At 42.6% G+C, this 18,228-nt stretch overlaps 5 protein-coding genes across 6 annotated transcripts in view; 3 read left to right on the forward strand and 2 right to left on the reverse strand.

Moving 5' to 3' along the window:
- Window positions 1–4,078, forward strand: part of LOC109470515 (kelch-like protein 24) — an 11,277-nt gene extending 7,199 nt beyond the window's left edge. Inside the window, exon 3 of one of the 2 annotated variants that reach the window (XM_019769480.1) lies at window positions 3,490–4,078. The gene's annotated coding sequence lies outside the window, so the exon portion shown is untranslated. Of the gene's footprint in view, window positions 1–3,482 lie in introns of both variants that reach the window. The other variant, XM_019769486.1, reaches the window with a different exon arrangement.
- Window positions 4,079–5,179: 1,101 nt separating this feature from the next.
- LOC109470579 (kelch-like protein 24) lies at window positions 5,180–7,759 on the forward strand. The gene is made up of 2 exons (XM_019769546.1): window positions 5,180–5,280; window positions 5,846–7,759. The coding sequence occupies exon 2, from the start codon at window positions 5,850–5,852 to the stop codon at window positions 7,563–7,565; it is 1,716 nt and encodes a 571-aa protein (XP_019625105.1). The 5' UTR covers window positions 5,180–5,280; window positions 5,846–5,849; the 3' UTR covers window positions 7,566–7,759.
- Window positions 7,760–8,283: 524 nt separating this feature from the next.
- Window positions 8,284–11,396, reverse strand: LOC109471350 (small nuclear ribonucleoprotein F). The gene is made up of 4 exons (XM_019770643.1): window positions 11,296–11,396; window positions 10,112–10,237; window positions 9,644–9,708; window positions 8,284–9,012 (listed from the first exon to the last, which is right to left on the reverse strand). Exons 1-4 carry the CDS (start codon window positions 11,299–11,301, stop codon window positions 8,946–8,948), a joined length of 264 nt encoding a protein of 87 aa, XP_019626202.1. The 5' UTR covers window positions 11,302–11,396; the 3' UTR covers window positions 8,284–8,945.
- A 210-nt stretch (window positions 11,397–11,606) lies between these two features.
- Window positions 11,607–13,930, forward strand: LOC109471339 (ribonuclease kappa-A-like). Its single transcript, XM_019770631.1, has 3 exons — window positions 11,607–11,795; window positions 11,894–11,976; window positions 12,356–13,930. The coding sequence occupies exons 1-3, from the start codon at window positions 11,724–11,726 to the stop codon at window positions 12,489–12,491; spliced, it is 291 nt and encodes a 96-aa protein (XP_019626190.1). The 5' UTR covers window positions 11,607–11,723; the 3' UTR covers window positions 12,492–13,930.
- Window positions 13,931–14,083: 153 nt separating this feature from the next.
- On the reverse strand, window positions 14,084–16,232 carry LOC109471069. The gene is made up of 3 exons (XM_019770260.1): window positions 15,317–16,232; window positions 14,731–14,858; window positions 14,084–14,411 (listed from the first exon to the last, which is right to left on the reverse strand). Exons 1-3 carry the CDS (start codon window positions 15,630–15,632, stop codon window positions 14,103–14,105), a joined length of 753 nt encoding a protein of 250 aa, XP_019625819.1. The 5' UTR covers window positions 15,633–16,232; the 3' UTR covers window positions 14,084–14,102.
- Between the last annotated feature and the right edge of the window lie 1,996 nt (window positions 16,233–18,228).

Below are 18,228 nucleotides of genomic sequence, written 5' to 3' on the forward strand. Positions count from 1 at the left end.
CGTAATTGGAATCAATCCGGAACAACTTCTACGTTGACGACTTGCTCAAATCTACCTCCACAGTCACAGAAGGAGGACATTTAGCCAAGGACATGCGGGAAGCATGTAAAGAAGGAGGATTCAGACTTACCAAGTGGGTAAGCAACAGTCGAGAGGTACTCAAGACCGTACCAGTAGCAGAGATGTCAGAAGAAGTTAGGGACCTGAATCTCGACTTTGACACAATGCCAGTGGAACGCACATTGGGCATGCTATGGAATGTGCAGACAGATACCTTGGGCTTTCGCAACGTCGTAAAAGACAAACCGGCGACCAAGAGGGGAATTCTGTCTACAGTAAGCTCGATGTATGACCCCCTAGGGTTGATTGCTCCTGCCACGCTGCAACCCAAACTGCTCTTACAAGACCTGTGCAGGGAAGGGACAACTTGGGATGAGGAGATTCCAGACAAGCATATCGAATCATGGCGACAGTGGGAAGTAGAATTACCATTGTTGAGTCGCAGTTTCACGGTGAGCAGATGTGTCAAACCCGCTGGATTTGGAACCCCTACGTCAGTACAGCTACACCACTTCGCGGACGCGAGTGAAGTAGGATACGGAACTGCTTCGTACATGCGTATAGAAAATCAAGAAGGCAGAGTACACTGTACTTTGTTAATGGGCAAGGCCCGAGTAGCACCATTGAAGGCTCACACAATTCCAAGATTGGAGCTTAAAGCAGCAGAAATTGCTGTCCGTGTAAACTCTACGCTCCAAAGGGAGTTGGACGTCAACGTCGACGAGACGTTTTTCTGGACTGACAGCACAACAGTGCTACGCTATATCAACAACGAGAGAACAAGGTATCACACCTTTGTAGCCAACCGGCTAACAGCAATAAGAAACGCCAGCGATCCAAAACAATGGCGTTATGTTGAATCACAACAGAATCCTGCAGACGATGCATCGAGGGGACAGACGATCCAGAAGTTCGTGGAAAACGACAGGTGGGTAAATGGCCCACCCTTCCTGTGGTGCTCACCCAGCGAATGGCCACAGATGCCAGAGGGTCTTCAGCAGCCGCCACAGGGGGACCCTGAAGTTAAGGTGAACGCCATTGGAGTGGAGGAAGCTCAGAAGGGCCCTATGGATGCGCTAATAGCGCATTATTCAAGTTGGCACCGTCTCAAGAAAGCAGTGGCCTGGATCATCAAGGTAAAGCAAGCCCTCAGGCAGAAGAACAAGGCCACTGAAGTCGGATTGACAATGCACGATCTCAAACAAGCTGAAGGAGCTATTTTCAAACACGTGCAGCACAGATACTACCATCAGGAGATAGTATCGTTAGAGAGGTCGAAGGATGCAGGAGTAGCATCTACTAGCAGCGTCTACAAGCTAAACCCGATATTAGGAGAAGACGGTCTGCTGAGAGTGGGCGGGAGACTTGACATGTCGTCTCTGTCAGAAGAAGAGAAGCATCCCATAATACTCCCTAAGGAGTCAGCAGTAACGCTGCTGATCATACGGAGTATACACGAGGAAGTAGGCCACATGGGGAGAAACTACGTGAGGGCCAAAGTGCGAGAGCGCTATTGGATACCACAGAGTAGCACGCTGATCAGAAAGATAATCAGCAGGTGCGTTACCTGTCGACGTCATCACGGCAAAACGGGAGAACAGAAGATGGCCGATCTACCATCACACAGAGTCACACCGGATGAACCACCGTTCACCAATGTAGGCGTTGACTACTTCGGCCCTTTTGAAGTAAAAAGAGGTCGCAGTATCGTGAAGCGATATGGAGTCATCTTCACCTGCACCACAACCCGAGCAGTTCACTTGGAGAAAGCAGACTCCCTAGACACGGATAGCTGCATCAATGCCTTGCGGAGATTCATCGCAAGACGAGGACAAGTCAAACAAATATGGTCAGATAACGGAACCAACCTCGTGGGGGCAAAGGCCGAGCTAAAGAAGGAGATAGCAAGGTGGAACCAAGACAAGATTAAGGACACCTTACTGCAGAAGGAAGTGGACTGGAAGTTCAGCCCACCTAAAGGGTCGCATTTCGGCGGCGTTTGGGAGCGACAGATACGCACAATAAGACAGGTGCTGAATGCGATCATGAAGAAGAATCCACTAGATGACGAAGGATTACACACTTTGCTGTGCGAAGCTGAAAGCATAGTAAACGGAAGACCAATAACGGCGGTTAACAATGAAGTTGATGACCTGGAAGCGTTGACGCCCAACCGTCTCCTGACTATGAAAATGAAAACTTCGCTGCCGCCAAACCTAACCAGCAAGAACGACCTGTATGCCAGACGCAGATGGAAGCAGGTGCAGTATCTTGCCGACTTATTCTGGAAACGATGGTCGCAGGAGTATCTCACGTCACTACAGGAGCGGCAGAAATGGGGCAAACAAAGGCAAAACCTTGCCGTGGGAGATATAGTTCTCCTGAAAGATGAAACCTCACCGCGAAGTTGCTGGCCGTTAGGCAGGGTGCTGGAAGTGACCCACCACAGCGACGGATTAGTGCGTAGAGTAAAAGTAAAGACGCAAAACAATGTACTCGAGAGACCAATCGACAAACTATGTGTACTGCTGTAAGCTGGAAGTTAAAGTAGGAAACTATTGCATGCTATTTCTACTAACAATGAGTTATTAAGTTACTAATGTTATAAGGAAGTTGGCTCGTAATGTGTAAGGTAAAATTGCCCAACGGACAATTTGGGGGCCAGTGTAAGTGCCAACTTCCAATTTTGAATTTCCCGCCAGTAGATTAAGTTAGTATAGCTTCCCGCCAACTCCCTGCCCCCCTGAGCTCCAGGGTAGGGAGCCCGTCTGTCTGGGACTTAGGTAGACAAGGCGACAGGCAGTGCATAAGGCACAAGCAGAGAGACAGAAGTCTGGTGTGGTTCGTGAGTTAGGACCAAAAAGGGCCTGGGCACAGAAGTCCCAGGAAAGACCAGAAGAGGATTACAAAGGCCTGGATACAAGGATCCAGGAAATCCAGAAGAGGATTATCAAAGGCCTGGACAGAGAGGGTCCAGGAGATACCAGAGGATATTCTGTGGAAGGACGATGAGACCATACCAGTTTTACGTCAAGAACTCGCCAAGAACTCGCCAAGAACTCGCCAGGAACTTGCCAAGAACTAGCCAAGAATTCACCAGGAACTTGCTAAGAACTTGTCAAGAACTTGTGCTTTGTTCCTCGAATTGGGATCAAGAAAGCAAACTGCCCTAGGAATACAATTACCAACAAGAACTCTACCAGCAAATTCAGAAACATCGAACTTATACGGCGGAAGTAGAACAGGGCGGATTTCAGTTTGTATTACTAACTCTACTGAAGATTAAACATTTATGACGTATTCCAATCAGTTTGTACGACTTCTTCCCTGAAGACCAACAGAGGTGAGTTCGGTAACACTTCCTCATACGTCCATCCCATGCAGAATAGCAGCAGCCACAGTAGTAAAGTGGTGCTGCGCCTACAACACTATTTAGGTCATGTGCAACACTATTACCTTAGCATACTGCCCCCAGTTTGTCATCAATGGTCCCTATGCTTGTTGGAACCCTGTTACCATGCCGTTAACTTATGAAGGCCATATGACTCTGAGCCAATCAGAACACTCGCCTGTATCGTAGGCAAAATTTGTAAAAATCTCTAGGCAATTGTTTTTCTACTAACCTTCACATTATGATTTTTGTTTGCCTAAAACTGACTGTATGCCTAAATTTAAAAAAGTTCTCAGGTTTTAAAGATTTTTTTGTGAAATCTATTGCCATGACAACAATATTATTACATGTCATAATGGAATGGGAACTACATGAGTGAGAAATGTTAAACTGTACACTTTCAACATGTTTTCCCAAATACGACTTGAACATGAGCTTTTAGTATGTGCATATATTTTTTTCTAATAAGTGTTACTAAACAAGATGTCTTATTTCTATCAACTGTTTTTCAGTATTGTGGTTACTTCATTTTTTAATACATTGTGCTTTCTATAACTCCCTTTTATATGTTACATATATGAGTGTGTCATAACAGTGGAGTCAGTAATGAATGTGAACATTTTCAACTTTTGTTGTAACAAAGCTGTTCAAACAACTACTTTGTACTTTGTCTGTTTTCTTCAATACTGTTAAATTTATTGCAAATTCGTGCCCGAGGGCTAATTGCAAATTACAAACATAAAAGAACAATGAAACAGAGTATAAAATACTTTCTACATGATCTTAACATGTTAGCTCCTCTTGTATAAGTAAGTGTAACATATTAAGTAAGCTGCAAAGAAAAGATTGTGTATTTTCCTGCATGGATATGAGCTGAAAGACGTGTGCAGGTAACCTCTACCGGGCTTCTGGAAGCGACTGAGAAGAGTAGAAATTGGTCAGATAGGTATAAACAGATGATATGCCAGGGGAGTTGGTGTGCGCTATATATAAATTATATATTGCGTACACCAACTCCCCTGATTAAGTAGAAGTACAGTTTGTTTTTTTTTGGGGGGGGGGGTGCGGCATACTGTACTCTTAGGCTAACGCGCACACGAAAACGACCTCTTTGCGGAAGGTACTAGCAAAAACTATTCAACCTCCTTGGTACTAGTAATAAAATGATCGATTCCTTATTATATTAAATAAAGTAACAAATTCGGTTCCTGCGATCAAATATTTTCTGCTGCAATAGTCTTTTTTAGTTTGGAAAACTTCTGCGGACTGTTGTGCTTCCTCGTCCGTTTCGCTACTTTCGCGCCGTTAATACTGGGGAATAGCGACAGATCGGAAGGTCAGTGGCAATCTTCCCACCGACCTCTGCTTGGAGAGTTGCCCATATGGGATTTTACTTCCTGTGGTCATCTCCTCACAACACTAGTCATGCTGCTTTGACGCCCACGGTCTAAACACATTTCTCAGAAAACAGACTGGGGCCGACTGAACCATAGCCGTATAGGAGACCAAATAAACAAAACGTTCTCAAAATAATACTTCTATGCGCCATAAACTACACAATTCACCTTTTATTAGATAAGCACTTAATTTAAACGTCATAAAAACCTTATTTGATGTCTCAAGCTTGCCTTGTCATTCTTAAAAATGAGTGTTAAAAGTAAAGATCCCTTTATATTGAATAGACTATTCCGGTCAGTTCCGTTGTATTCCCATGCTTCCCAAGCTGGTGTCGAAAAAAAGTTATTGCTGGAGTCTTCCCTTGCGAAGACGGTGCTCGTTTCGTCTTGACTTCTGCGTTTTCGTCGACTTGTCTGTGCCAGAACAAGACAGTAAGTATGGCGTAATATTATGCTACAAGGTTTTCTACTTCGGCTCTTTGGGGAAGACGGGAGAGCAGGAGGGGTGGGAGAGCAACGTTGTGAAGTAGCGCTCATGTTGCTTCGTAGAGCGACCTGTCAAGGTGCATAACTTCCTTGGTTCAAGGTGGGGCGAGATCGTTGATTTGTCTTGAACAAAGCAAGGAGGTTTAACCTCCTTGAACAGGGGCATAATATAGGACTATATACTGTCTTTGGTTTGACAGACATAACATAATTTTACAGGCACTGCACTGTGCTAGCCCGTGTGGTCGGCAATACATTTTACCTGTTTGCGAGAGCAAAAAACTGATCCTTACATAATTTTTAGTTAACTGTTACAAATGTAACGTTATTATTTTGGCTGAAGGTCTGTCAGAGAGTATACAGTTCCTGTTTCATATACTAGAGGAGGCAGAGTTGCACGGCGAGCAGGCTGCATGGCAGTTTCTGTGTGTTCTGCTAGAGGGCTTCTAAATTGTCATGAGGGGGTGAAGTCTGCCATCTCTGAATGCCTTTATGTCTCTCTCTTTGTAAGGACTATGGGAGAGGAGAACTGGTTCCTAGTCGAAGTGCAGAAAATGCGGTCGGAGGGTCTGTTGATGGACGTGACTCTGTGTGCCGAGGGAAAGGAGATTCCCTGTCACCGTCTGGTTCTGGCTGCCAACAGCGAATACTTCAAAGTCATGTTCAATGGAAGCCACAGCGAGAGCAGGAAGGACAAGATAGAGATAGGAGGGGTGAGCGCAGAGGCACTGCAGCTTTTAGTGGACTATTCCTACACGTCCACAATCGACGCCTCTAAAAACGTCAATGCCCTGTTTCAAGCAGCGGACATGCTGCAGTTTCCGCAAGTCTATAAGAAATGCGAAGAGTGTCTGTTGAAACTTGTGAGTGAAGAAACGTGTGTGGAAATGTGGGTGTTGGCTGACAGGGTGTCGTGTACGCGTTTAGCGGAGAAAGCAAAGAGCTGGGCGATGAAATGGTTCGATATGCAGTACACAACCAAGGAGCTTCTTCAACTTCCTTTCCACCTACTCAAGACGTACGTCTCAGACGAGCACCTTTTCGCCGAGGAGCAGCAAATCTTGGAAGCAATCCTGCTTTGGGCAAGACACGATCTTAAAGAACGAGAAGGCCACCTAAAGGAGCTGTTGAAGTGTGTCTGCTTCTCAAGTATAGACAAAGACTACCTCAAGAACTTGATGAAGGAAGATGAAGTGTTTGCGAGGGTTCCTGGGATCAGTTACATGATGAGGAGCCAGACTGTCAGTGTGCGCATGGTACGTCGTGTTATCCTCGAGAAGAACATGCTAGTTATCGGTGGTGTCACAGAAACAACGACGTTGAACGACAAAGTCTACCGACTAAGACCTGATTCTGAATGTGTCAATGCGAATCCGCTGCCGAAAAAGCTCCGGGAAAGCCATGGAATGGCGGCGTGCGCCTTCCACGATCACGTGATCGTGACAGGTGGGGACAAGTCCATGTGGCAGGCATGGAGGTACAAACCACGTCAGAACTCATGGGACAGGCTGCCAAACCTTCGGACTGGACGATACGACCACGGGATGGCAGTTTTGGGGGGACAGTTGTATGTGGTTGGTGGTGCCGAGAATGACACGTACTATGATGAATATTATGAAGATGAAAATGATGATGATGAAGATGATGACGATGATGAGTGGGATGATGTTGATGATGACGAGAAGTGGGTGATACCTGATGTCGAGGTATACGACAAGAAGAGCAACCGTTGGAAACTAACGAAGCAACTACGAGTGGCCGTGAGCAACTTCGCCATAGCTGCCTGCCGCGGGAAGCTCTATGTGTTCGGTGGAGAGACTGATGAGGAATATGCGACTAACGCTGTCCAGTGCTTTGACCCTAAGAACAAAAAGTGGTCGTTGGACCTGTGGTTGGCAGAGGCTGTGAGTTGTCTAAGTGCGTGCACAGTTGGCTCCAAGATCTACCTTGTTGGGGGACCGTTACAGCAGGTGATGTGCTTCAATCCGGAGAAAGAGACTCTCGTGTCTCTGGCCCACAGACTGGTGCCGTGGGACTGCTGTAGTGCCACGGTGTGCTGGGGAGAGATCTATATAACCGGTGGCAGGGCATATGACGAGACACGCCCATGGTACAACTCTGAAACCTTGGCCTACGTGCAGTGTTACAACATAGCCAGTGACAACATGGTCTTATGTAATGACCTGCCAGAGCGACTGTATGGACACTGCACTGTAACCATCAAAAAGTAGTTCACAGGCCACACTTTTTGCAAAAACTGTTACTGGGCGTGAATATTGTTTCCAAAATACCTCTGGAGTCTAAATTGACCTTGACTTGACTTTGTAAGACATTTGGAGGTGAAATTGACCTTGAGTTCACCTTGTAAGACCTGGATATAAATTGACCTTACATTGACCTTGTTGTTTTGACCTTGTAAGACCTGAAGGTAAAATTGACCTTGCAAGACCATGATGTGAAATTGACCATGCTTTAACCTTCATGGCAAATTGACCTTGTAAGACCTGGAGGAAAAATTTACATTAAGTTGACCTTGATGTGATATAAAGCTTGTAAGAACTTGATGCCAAGTTGACCTTGAGTTGACCTTGCAAGACCTGGATTTGAAGTTGACCTTGAGTTGACATGTAAGATAAGACACTATAAGACAGTACTAGTAGTCAGGTCATGCAACTTGTATGTTTCAACTTACAAGTTTATTGTGTTATATGCATTTTTAAACTTTTCTAACAACTTTCGATATTTCCTATATGCTATTTTATTTTTGACTAGTACTATTAGTTGATTAGTTCTTACTAATACAGTAGTTTCATTGCTAATTACTTACATACCTATATAGATTTATATTTCTAATGTTGATATTTTTTATTATGTATGTTTGACTGACCTATACAAAATAGCTTTGAAAGTTTGAGAAGACCATCTGTAATGCAAGGTTGTAACAACATGTTAAGTGGTTGTATGAAAACTTTTATTGCCACAAAAAAATAAAAGTTGTCAATGTTGTTAATCTGTGTGTTTTACAAATGAGTTTAAAACATGGCAGGTACCAGTAATTTACTTGTAGCTGTGGGTATATACCGTTCATCAGTCACAATGTTATTCCAAACTTACTGTCACATCATGTTTCATAACCTAACAATGAAATGATATTCTGGAGAACTGAAGTATCTTTACTCTTGGTTTCAACATCACAATCCCTTCTTGGCTTTGAACCTCTTTGAAGATACATAGGGGCTATTCAATCTTCATCAATGACGATTTAAGTTATACACCATATACCGGTACCACCACTAGGTACACTATACAAATCGAAGTTACCAGCATGGTTTCTTTCTACCAAGTCTGCCTATTATAACCTCCTTGTTTCAACAGATCTATATTGTTCACAGTAGCTTTATCAAACTACATGTACCACCCTGGTACAGTACATACCTGAACATATCTTCTGTATATAAAGAAAAGTAAAAGTGGAAATATAAAATCCTTTCAGCATACCTACAGCTCATACTAGTAGTAAAGCTTCCCTTTGTCCCGATCTACAGTACTGGTACTATTTTCAAAGGAATGCATGATTGGCAAAACCCCCTTCAGACCCCTTCCTGCCATAATCACTCTTTCATCTCCCCTTCTTCATCCTCTTCTTCCACCCCTCGGATGTACAGGACGTTGTTACATCTAGAAAAAAAAACACATGTTATTCAGCACATTCTTACATTCATACACCGATACAACAGTTAAATCTATTTTTAGACATGGGTAGAGATAATGATCCCAAAGCTTTTTCAGCCGTAGGGGCAGTGGGCTGTTTGTCCACTGTGTTTAGGGCATGGTTTTGGAAGGCAGAGCCCATCCCTCTCCTTCCACCACCTTTTACTTTCCCAACTGGTCAGGTATCAATTCTAAACCTGGGTGGAGCAAGAAAGGTTTGTTTAAGTGCCTTTCCCAAGGACACAACGTTTAGCCAGGAATGCAAGGAATCGAACCCGTGGCCTGTTGGTCTCATGTCCCCTAGCCTAACCGCTTGCTCATTCATTGCCAGTGACACATGTAATGCATGAATCAATGTGTAGCCATATTTTCTCCATTGACCACACAGTAATGATCCATGTCATCAGTTGTTCTACCTCCCCTCCCAAACACACCACAGCAAACTCTACTGCTGGGTTGTCCCTAAAATGGAGAGGATATGGGAAGTTTTAAAATCTTACTCTCAGTTCACTCTCAGTCTGGTTAGATTTTCACGACCTCACCAAAGCAGAATTATCATTACAGAGATATTGCTTCAACTATCTGTCCTGATCCTGACCTGATGAGCACCTCCCCCAGGTTCCCTGCCAGAGCTCCATCAATGTACTCTTCTGTGTTGGCCAACTGTGGAGGAAAACACACAATAATAGGTTACACTCACTGTCAGCCACACTGAAGTCCAACTCATGCACTCAGTCCCCTACTAGTACAGCTGTAAGCCATAAGGGCAGTCTGTCTATCCACAAAAGCCCAACTGCACAAGTTATAATGCAACACTGTCAGTCACCTTTGCTTCATCATCATATGGAGCGAATTCAGTGATTGACGTAACTGTTGCCCACGACATGTACTCATAGCAGTACATGTGTAGTTTCACACCCAACCTTTGCACATCTAACTATAAGCACTGTTTCAAGCTATCTAGGGATAATGCCCCTACTTAGTGGCAGTGAGTTCCACTCAGCTATCTAACTTGTACATCTGGTACCTCAGCAGACTGAGGGTTAACACAGATACATGTACGTACCTGTAGGTTCATGTATCCATCGACTGACACCAGATAACCCTTGTACTCCATGCCCCACTTCAGTTTCACCATCACAGGTTTGCCTGTCAGTCCGTTCAGGAACGGCTTAGGGTTCAGTGGGAGGGTCTGGAACAAAGGGGTTAGACATGAGTGGATTGTAAATCTTGATGTGTTTGCAGATTCATGATACATAATTTGTACCTTGTTTATGACTAGTATGAGGGGGCGAACCTACACAAACCCGGGCTGCCAGCTCACAAACCCACTGCACAGATGACAAGATAAAAGGTCCAGTTACTGGCACTTGGACCCAACTGTTACAAGTTAACTAACAACTATATTACAGGATTTATATAAATTCAACAGGGAACTTTAACACTGTGAAGACCACCTTTCCCCTCCTACTGAAAATGATGTCCCTACACCTTGATACCTTGATACCATCTTCGGGATGAGAGGTAATCCTGTGGTGATCCCGATCTTGACTTCACTCAGTGTTATACTTTATGCTCTCCCAGTATTTGTCTAGGTTCGTCTTGAACTCATTAACTGACTCTGAGTCAATTACGGCCTGTGGTAGACTGTTCCAATCCCTAACGACCCGGACGCTAAATGACTGTCGTCTAACTCTTCCCTTGGCCAAAGGGACCTCCAGTTTGCAACTGTGCCATCTTGTTGATCCTTCTGTTCGCTTCTTGAAGAAGGATTCGAGTTGGATTCCCTCCAGCCCTCTTGCTAGTTTGAATACCTGTATCATGTCTCCTCTGCGCCTCCTATACTGTAGGGAGGGAAGACCTAAGGTCTTCAGTCTCTCCTGGTAGGGTAGATCCCTGAGATTCAGAGGGAGTTTGATGGCCCTTCTTTGTACCTTCTACAGAAACCAATAAATTCACAGTACACCATGCACTGCATTTATTGCTTGGAACATTCCATTGATTTGGGTAACTAGCCCGTTTTCCTCTATAACAGCATTTTCTTTTATAATAATTATATGTGTGTTGTTTCTGAGCATCATCCTTTGTTTTTACCATGCATGAGCCCCCCACCCCCTTTTCATAGCACGAAAAACGCATTTTCGTCATGAATAACACATGTCCAACCAATATCTATATATTACCGACAATGGCTCCGTTGTCTAGTGTCCTATTTCACAAACTAATGGTGTGAAAACTCTGGTTACTTACCGACATTCTGCCTAAATTTGATGAAATTTGGGTCAACAAAAATGTGAAAGAGGCCGCCACGCGAGTCGAAAAGCCTTGTGGGTAATTTTACGTCAGGCCAGCGTATGGATGAAACCATTATAGCATTAGGGTGGATTAAATTTTTAAAAAATTAATGGATTGAAAATAGTCAAAACTTCGTCTACGACAATATTTTATATAAGAACATATGGTAACGTTTTTATTATTTTATTTGATGTAATATGCTGCATTTTAAATATTTTACCCCTTTAAAATCACACCTTACCGCAAGTGAATGATTCCATGACGTCATCACGTGATCATTGCTAAGTCGCCATTTTGGGGAGGAGAGAAAAATCAGGGAATGAACTGGGTAGTTTTGACTTAAAATTAGAAGATTTAACAACGTTTTCTGCTTCTTAGTCAAGATGTTTGTCATTTGCGGACCAAAGCTGTCCATTTGCGGTTTCATTATCAGCATTTGGGCCATTATAATGATGGTAAGTAGCCTTAAAAATTGTCATACATTTTTTCACCTTGATAAAAATGTCATCCGCCTTTACTATGGTGATACGAAATTTTATGTCTATTTCCACAGGGTCTGATGGGAGTGTTCTTCCTAATCAAGAGTCCACTGCTGCTGGAAGACATCGGCCCTGCGACAGACGACGACTGGAAAGAGTAGGTCCTAGTTATGGTTACTGGACATAAGTTATACCAACTGTAAATTATAGATAAGCTGCATCACTAAAGACATATTAGTCTTCAATAACGTCATGTTAGTATGCCCAATTTTATTCCTGTTTTGTTGTCATTAGCAAGAAGGTTATGTTTTGGCAGTGATCTTGTGTGTGTCTGTGTGTGTCTGCCTGTAAACATGATAACTTAAGAAGGCTCACTTGGATTGCCTTGATATTTTGCAGGTACTTAGGTTTTAATGATTAGATTTTTGGGCCACCTGGCAGCTAGTTATGGTACTGCAGCAGGACTTCCTTTTTTTTGATCTTGTGATTCTGGGTTGACAAATAATACAATATCGTGTTCCCTCCCTTCCCCACAGTCGGAAGAAGATTGACGCTATATTCCAGCAGAGTGCGTACAACTGCTGGGTGGTGGCGGGAGTTTATGCCTTCCTGGGGCTCTTCAGCTACTTCCAGATGAGGATGAACAGCAGACAGCAGTACGTCGTCACGTAAAGACACAGCCACCGCAAAAAATAGATAATGTTATACGCAACTCATTTTTTTTGTACAGTAGAATCTTTGTTGTAAGAAATGATGATGATGATAAGAAACTAGTTGTTACAAGTATGAAATAGTAGCCTGGGCGTCACACTGTAGGCCAGCTAGACCCTGAGCAGCAACTGAGGGGGTCTGTGGTAAAATTTCCCTTGGGGACATGTTGGCCCTGGAGCCACTGAGCTAGCCTGCCAACAGTCTGGCACCCAGGCTAATGAAATAGAGGAGGCCAGGGCATGGAACTATGCTAATACATTGTAGCTTGGAAGAAAACAAAATGAGAGTTGATTCTTACTCATAAAATACATATGTGGATGTTGTGTAAGGTGTTATTTGTGTTATACAGTTTGTACTTGTTATGAGATATTAGACAATTTGCTGTTAGAAGCTGGACAAGCAAGAATTGATTGGTCTAAAAATGTGAACTAAGACTTTTTCTGTCATCGATTATTCAAATTTTGACAACAAAGGGTTATTTGGGGATATGTTGCTTCTTATGTATACTATGATATGAGGTTTAGGGTATGTATATGATGATCTGATGGTGTCAATGTTATACATGGTTCCACAATCCAGCTCTGGAAAAGGAGTTTTCCATTTCTTTGTGGCTCTATTAGTGCTGTACTAACTAATGTAATAAGTTATAGTAAATTATTATGTGCAACTCAGTACAAAGTGAAGGGCTGAGCTTTTGGTAATAAGATGGTGAATTGTGAGCTTTTCTTCTGAAGCGATTAAGGCCTGATAATGTTTGGAAAAACAGTCCTGTAACATATTCTGAATTTCATTTGATTTCTTTCATCCTGATTCTATATGAAAAGAAATGCCTGTAAGTAGTTCTACATGCAGACATGATACTAGGATTAAATAGTGAATGTAAAAAGACAGAAGCTAGTGAAGTTTAACAGTACAAGCAAGTCACATGAAGACTGATATATTATTGTGAACCATATGCATATTAGGTAATTATAATAAAATGTCAGGTAAGATGAAATAACACTCAACACGGATGTCCATCCAGTTCTTTGTATCCATTCAGTTGTAAAATCTAGTACAGTATAAATGTGAAAAAAAGGAAGACTAGAACAATTGCTGTACATTGGTGGTAGTGTACATGTTACTGTATATGGGAAACAATGCTGCAGTTGAACACTTTATGGACTGTTCAGCTTATATTCTAATAATATGCAGTTGTTGGTGTGATAGCTCTATGTGTCAGTTACAAAGTCTGCAAACAATTCCAAGATATTCAGAAAGACTAAGAAACTTGATATGACAAATGATGTTTTGGTGAAACTATCGGTAAGCATCGATTTGTGAATTTTATGTACCTTATCTTTACCACACCCCGTATGTACATTGTATACAGTGTGCCCAATACAAGTGCAATACAACTTGTACGCTATACCACTCAGAAATTATTGTGTGTGTTATTTAAGGACTTTATCTTTATTTATAAACATTAAAGCAGCAATGAAATACTAGTATGTAGACTACTATAATAGCAATATATTTATGAATATCCTTGTCAATATACCGAGCACCGAACCTAAACTGAAGGTTATTTTATTATAAGAGTACGCAAAGTGAAGATTTTTTCTTTCCAGATGTAGTCGCTGGAATGTCTTTTGAAGAAGTCTTTTTACTGGAATTGTTGTCTTCCCCTTCTTGTCCTTTACCCTGGTGCTTGCTAGTGTTTGTTGCCTCACCGGGATGCTCCGTTGGTTGTTGAGGTTCTTCCTCGATGACGCCTGTTTTTATAGGCGGCAGGACGGCGCGTTTGGGCCCGTCTTCTGGAATGGTGGAGAGGCGGCGGCTGGAGTGGGTCACGTCGCTACGTCCGGCAGAGGCGTCACTGTTAGCAGGGACTGCTCTGTCCTGTAGAAATGACAAACTCACTTTTTTCAAAATCACACCAAGAAATGGGAGATTTAAGACTTCTAAAAAGTGTTTTCGGAATCCTTGAATGTATCGGAATTGTACGTATACTGTATGATCATGGGAAAATACCCGATTGAATCACATCATAGAATGGATCATCATCCATACGATTGTATGGCATAACGAACTCCCGTATCACACCATGGTTCATGTTTTAACTTTTTTAATAATTAATACATGTACCATGATTGCACAATGTGACCCCATACACAACCCTGCCAATCAACTGAAACCCAGCCACCTGAATTTTATTTACCTGGGCTTTGTCTTCTTCATCTTCCTCCTCTTCTTCCACCACTTTAGGCTGGTTTCCTGCTGCAAAAGGTGATTTACTGACCCACGGCGTGTCCTTCCGCCTCCGGGCCTGTCTTGCAGCGTCATCACCTGTGCAAAGTGTCCGAACGTAACATTTAAAGACGATTTTCTTCTGTTCTTTTTGGTCATTAAAATGGATTGCGACTTGAATTTCTTGGTCTTAGGAGGAAGTTCCACGCTGAAAGCTTCTTTTCTAGAACAACATTACTATGGAATAAACTACCTCATGATTGTTTCCCATATGGGTAACCTTAAACCTTTCAAGTCTAAGGTCAACAAACATTTGTCCTCACTGGCTGTACAGTAACCTAAAACATTTTAATGGCTCTCACGAGCCTTGTTTTATGGTGACTCATGAAGTAAATAAAAAGGAAAAATTCTAAGTGAAACGTATATGTCAAAACGCTTAATTAATCAATTTAATAATGTCATATTATTGTTTTCAACATCTAAGAAATTGTTTTGAAATGGAAAAAACAATTCTATTGTGCAACAACAAAAACAACGTGCAGACATTCACAACCTACATTTGACAGAGTATTCCTTGATCTGGGTGACGAGGTCTTCTCTCCCAGCCATCCTCATCCCTTCTTCAAGTTTACTCAAGTTGTTCGGAGGTCCAATTTTCCCGTGATCCTCTAGCACCTCGAATAATTCCAAGGGACTCGTCACTTTCTCTAACACACTCTCTTCTACGTCTTCCTTGAACATGAACTTGATAATCTCCAGGTCGCCGTCCCGCATTTCTTTGCCCAATTCCTGCAGAAGAGTCTTGTACGGTGCAGTGTCATCACTTGGTTGGTCTGGCCGCCATTTTGGATCGTCTTTGAAAGTGACCGCCATCTTGTTCACCTTAAAGTCCAGGGGTCTCGTTCGATGATTTTGATAAGTTTTCCAGCAAAGCTAGCTCAGTGGTTTCCTCTGACTTAGTTCAGCTTCGAAGATGGCTAACCTTTTGTCGGTTTGTGACGGTTATGTCTTTGGGACGACATCAGACCACTGTGAGTTGTTTCAGCTTTTACTCCAGCTCATCCGAAAGTTCTCGACCAAAAGCTAACTACATTCTACATGTAGTCATCAAATCCATTTCCAACATCGTTATAAAACTGCAATGATCCGTGCCTCGATGACGTTACGTTATGTTAGCCACCAAGCTACATGTATGGCCACCAAACACCACAGAAGAAGACCTCTGCCTGCAAAAAAAATCGAGAAGAAAGGAATGCGTCACTACTTGAAATTAAGTCATGTGAACTAACAAGATTAAATCGCGCTTTCTTAGACTTTGGACGGATTTCGACCGGCAGTCTTTTGTGGTGAGTTGGGACTTTGGACAAAGGGGCTACTGGTGCAGCACAGTCGTGCATTGCATTCCTTCATACTTATCTTACTGAGAAAAACATAGTGATAAAAACACTCCAACTAAATTACGAACAACATTATCCTGGCGGACTGTCCTTTTCCATTTTAGAGATAAATACATGCAAATCTGAAGATATCATTTACTGTTGTTGACTCATAAGGATGTATGAACTTTTAGCAAATATTTCCCCGTTCCCAATGTTTTTGTGTTTTTTTCGGCTGACTCTTTCCTATGATCAAAGTCCAACAGGGGAGAAATGAGGCAACGTCCATTTTAGATCATGGATGCAAGAAAAACAAGTGCTTGACACTCATGCAAGCATCCTGTCTACTTGACAATCTTTAAACAGTGTACAAGATACGATCCTATATTTTAGTATTGGAATGTGGCACAAGCTGTGGAACTACGCAGTTAGGGAGTTCTGTACTCAACAAGGCTCCTCCACTGGTATTATACGAATAGTATTCAGATTACCCAGGTCGCAGGACAGAATTACGACGGTAGTTGTCTCAGGGACGGTTGTGAATATGTAGTACAAAATTCGTGACGGAAAATGGTGTCAGATTCTTGTAGGTGGCCGATTTTGTCAATTTTCCTGCCTTAAACTAGGTTAAAATCGTACGACGAAAAACCAAACCGTACAACGCCTGCTACAGCTTTACGAAGACAAACGCACGACATAATTTGAATCATGTGAACATCATTTTACTACAAATTATTTTGTATATCAAAAAACAAGCTGCCATACCTACCTTATTTGTCTACGGAGGCAATTTCTCTGCGTATTTCCGCCCGCGCGCGCACACCAGGACCAAACTAAACCTAGCAACATTGCGCAAACAGTTACCAGCATACCTTTACTAGGCAACCCTAAAAACATGCCAGGCACTGTTCAAATACACGGGCAATGTACAGAGATTTATGTAGTTAAAGGAGCGGGCTAGTTGAATGGATGATTAAGTTGGAACGGAAAACAAACGAATAAAGTGTATTCAAGAGGCTTGGGGTTATGTAGGAGACGACAAGCTAATTTACATAGGGGAGTCGGTAGCACTTGTTTAACACGAACCACGGTAGCAATTAATACCGATCCTGACTGTCAATCATACCAGTAATTAGCTAGCGCTTTAACCAATTAGAGAATGCATGGCAATCACTTTTCAACCAATGAGATAGTGACTGCATGTCCGCATGTTTTGATCAAACGTTTGGTGTGATAAAATGCGAATGAACATTTAAGTTTTATCACCTTTATGAAAAATGGAGGTATTGTTTTTGGTTTGTCTTTCTGTGTGTGTGTGAGTGGGTATGCAAATGTTCATGATGGGTGTTATCTTATCTAAAACGCACAGGCGGCGCACATAGCCGTGCCCAGAAACTTGGTGCGCTCCCCACTCCCCAAGGAGAGGTTGATGGTGGAAGATCGTTTGCTTTTTATGTATGGTCCGTTTTTTTTTCGCTACCACCACCAAGCAACCATGGTGGTGGTGGTAGCGACGATCTTCCACCATCAACCTCTGCTTGGAGAGTAGCGCTCTCGACATATCCGGCAATACTCATAGAAGGGGATCGATCGTTTTTCTCCTCTTATCTGGCCACACCTCTCATCACATATCCTAATTAACGCACCACCCCTACCCAAAAACATTTCATAACGAAATTTCCGCTCTTCCTGCATGTACTGTATTTGAGAAATCTCTCTATCTACGTTCAAGTTTATATTGTCTTCACTGTTTCTGACCCTACATATGAAACGTCCCAATGCCATGGGTAAAACCCCCAGGCTATTTTGATTTGATTACATGGATGAGCTCCCCAAACCTGACGCTAGTGTGCGAAAAGAAAATTGCCTTCACTATGAAATAAAGACAGAACATGGTATACCAACCGATGAAAATAAAGTTTTGTTCTTTCATATCTGCTTTTTGACTTTGGAAGGCTTGTTGATGCAAACAAGTAGTACTTAGAATTCGAGCCCTGCTTCTCTTCCTCTGGTATCTTTTTCCCTTCCAATCTTTGTTATCCTCTAAGTACCTAAAGAAACAGTGTGATCACAAACGTTTGTATTTGGGGGGG

Source organism: Branchiostoma belcheri, unplaced genomic scaffold (genome assembly GCF_001625305.1).
Source record: "Branchiostoma belcheri isolate BF01 breed outbred unplaced genomic scaffold, Haploidv18h27 scaffold10, whole genome shotgun sequence".
Classification (NCBI taxonomy): domain Eukaryota; kingdom Metazoa; phylum Chordata; class Leptocardii; order Amphioxiformes; family Branchiostomatidae; genus Branchiostoma; species Branchiostoma belcheri.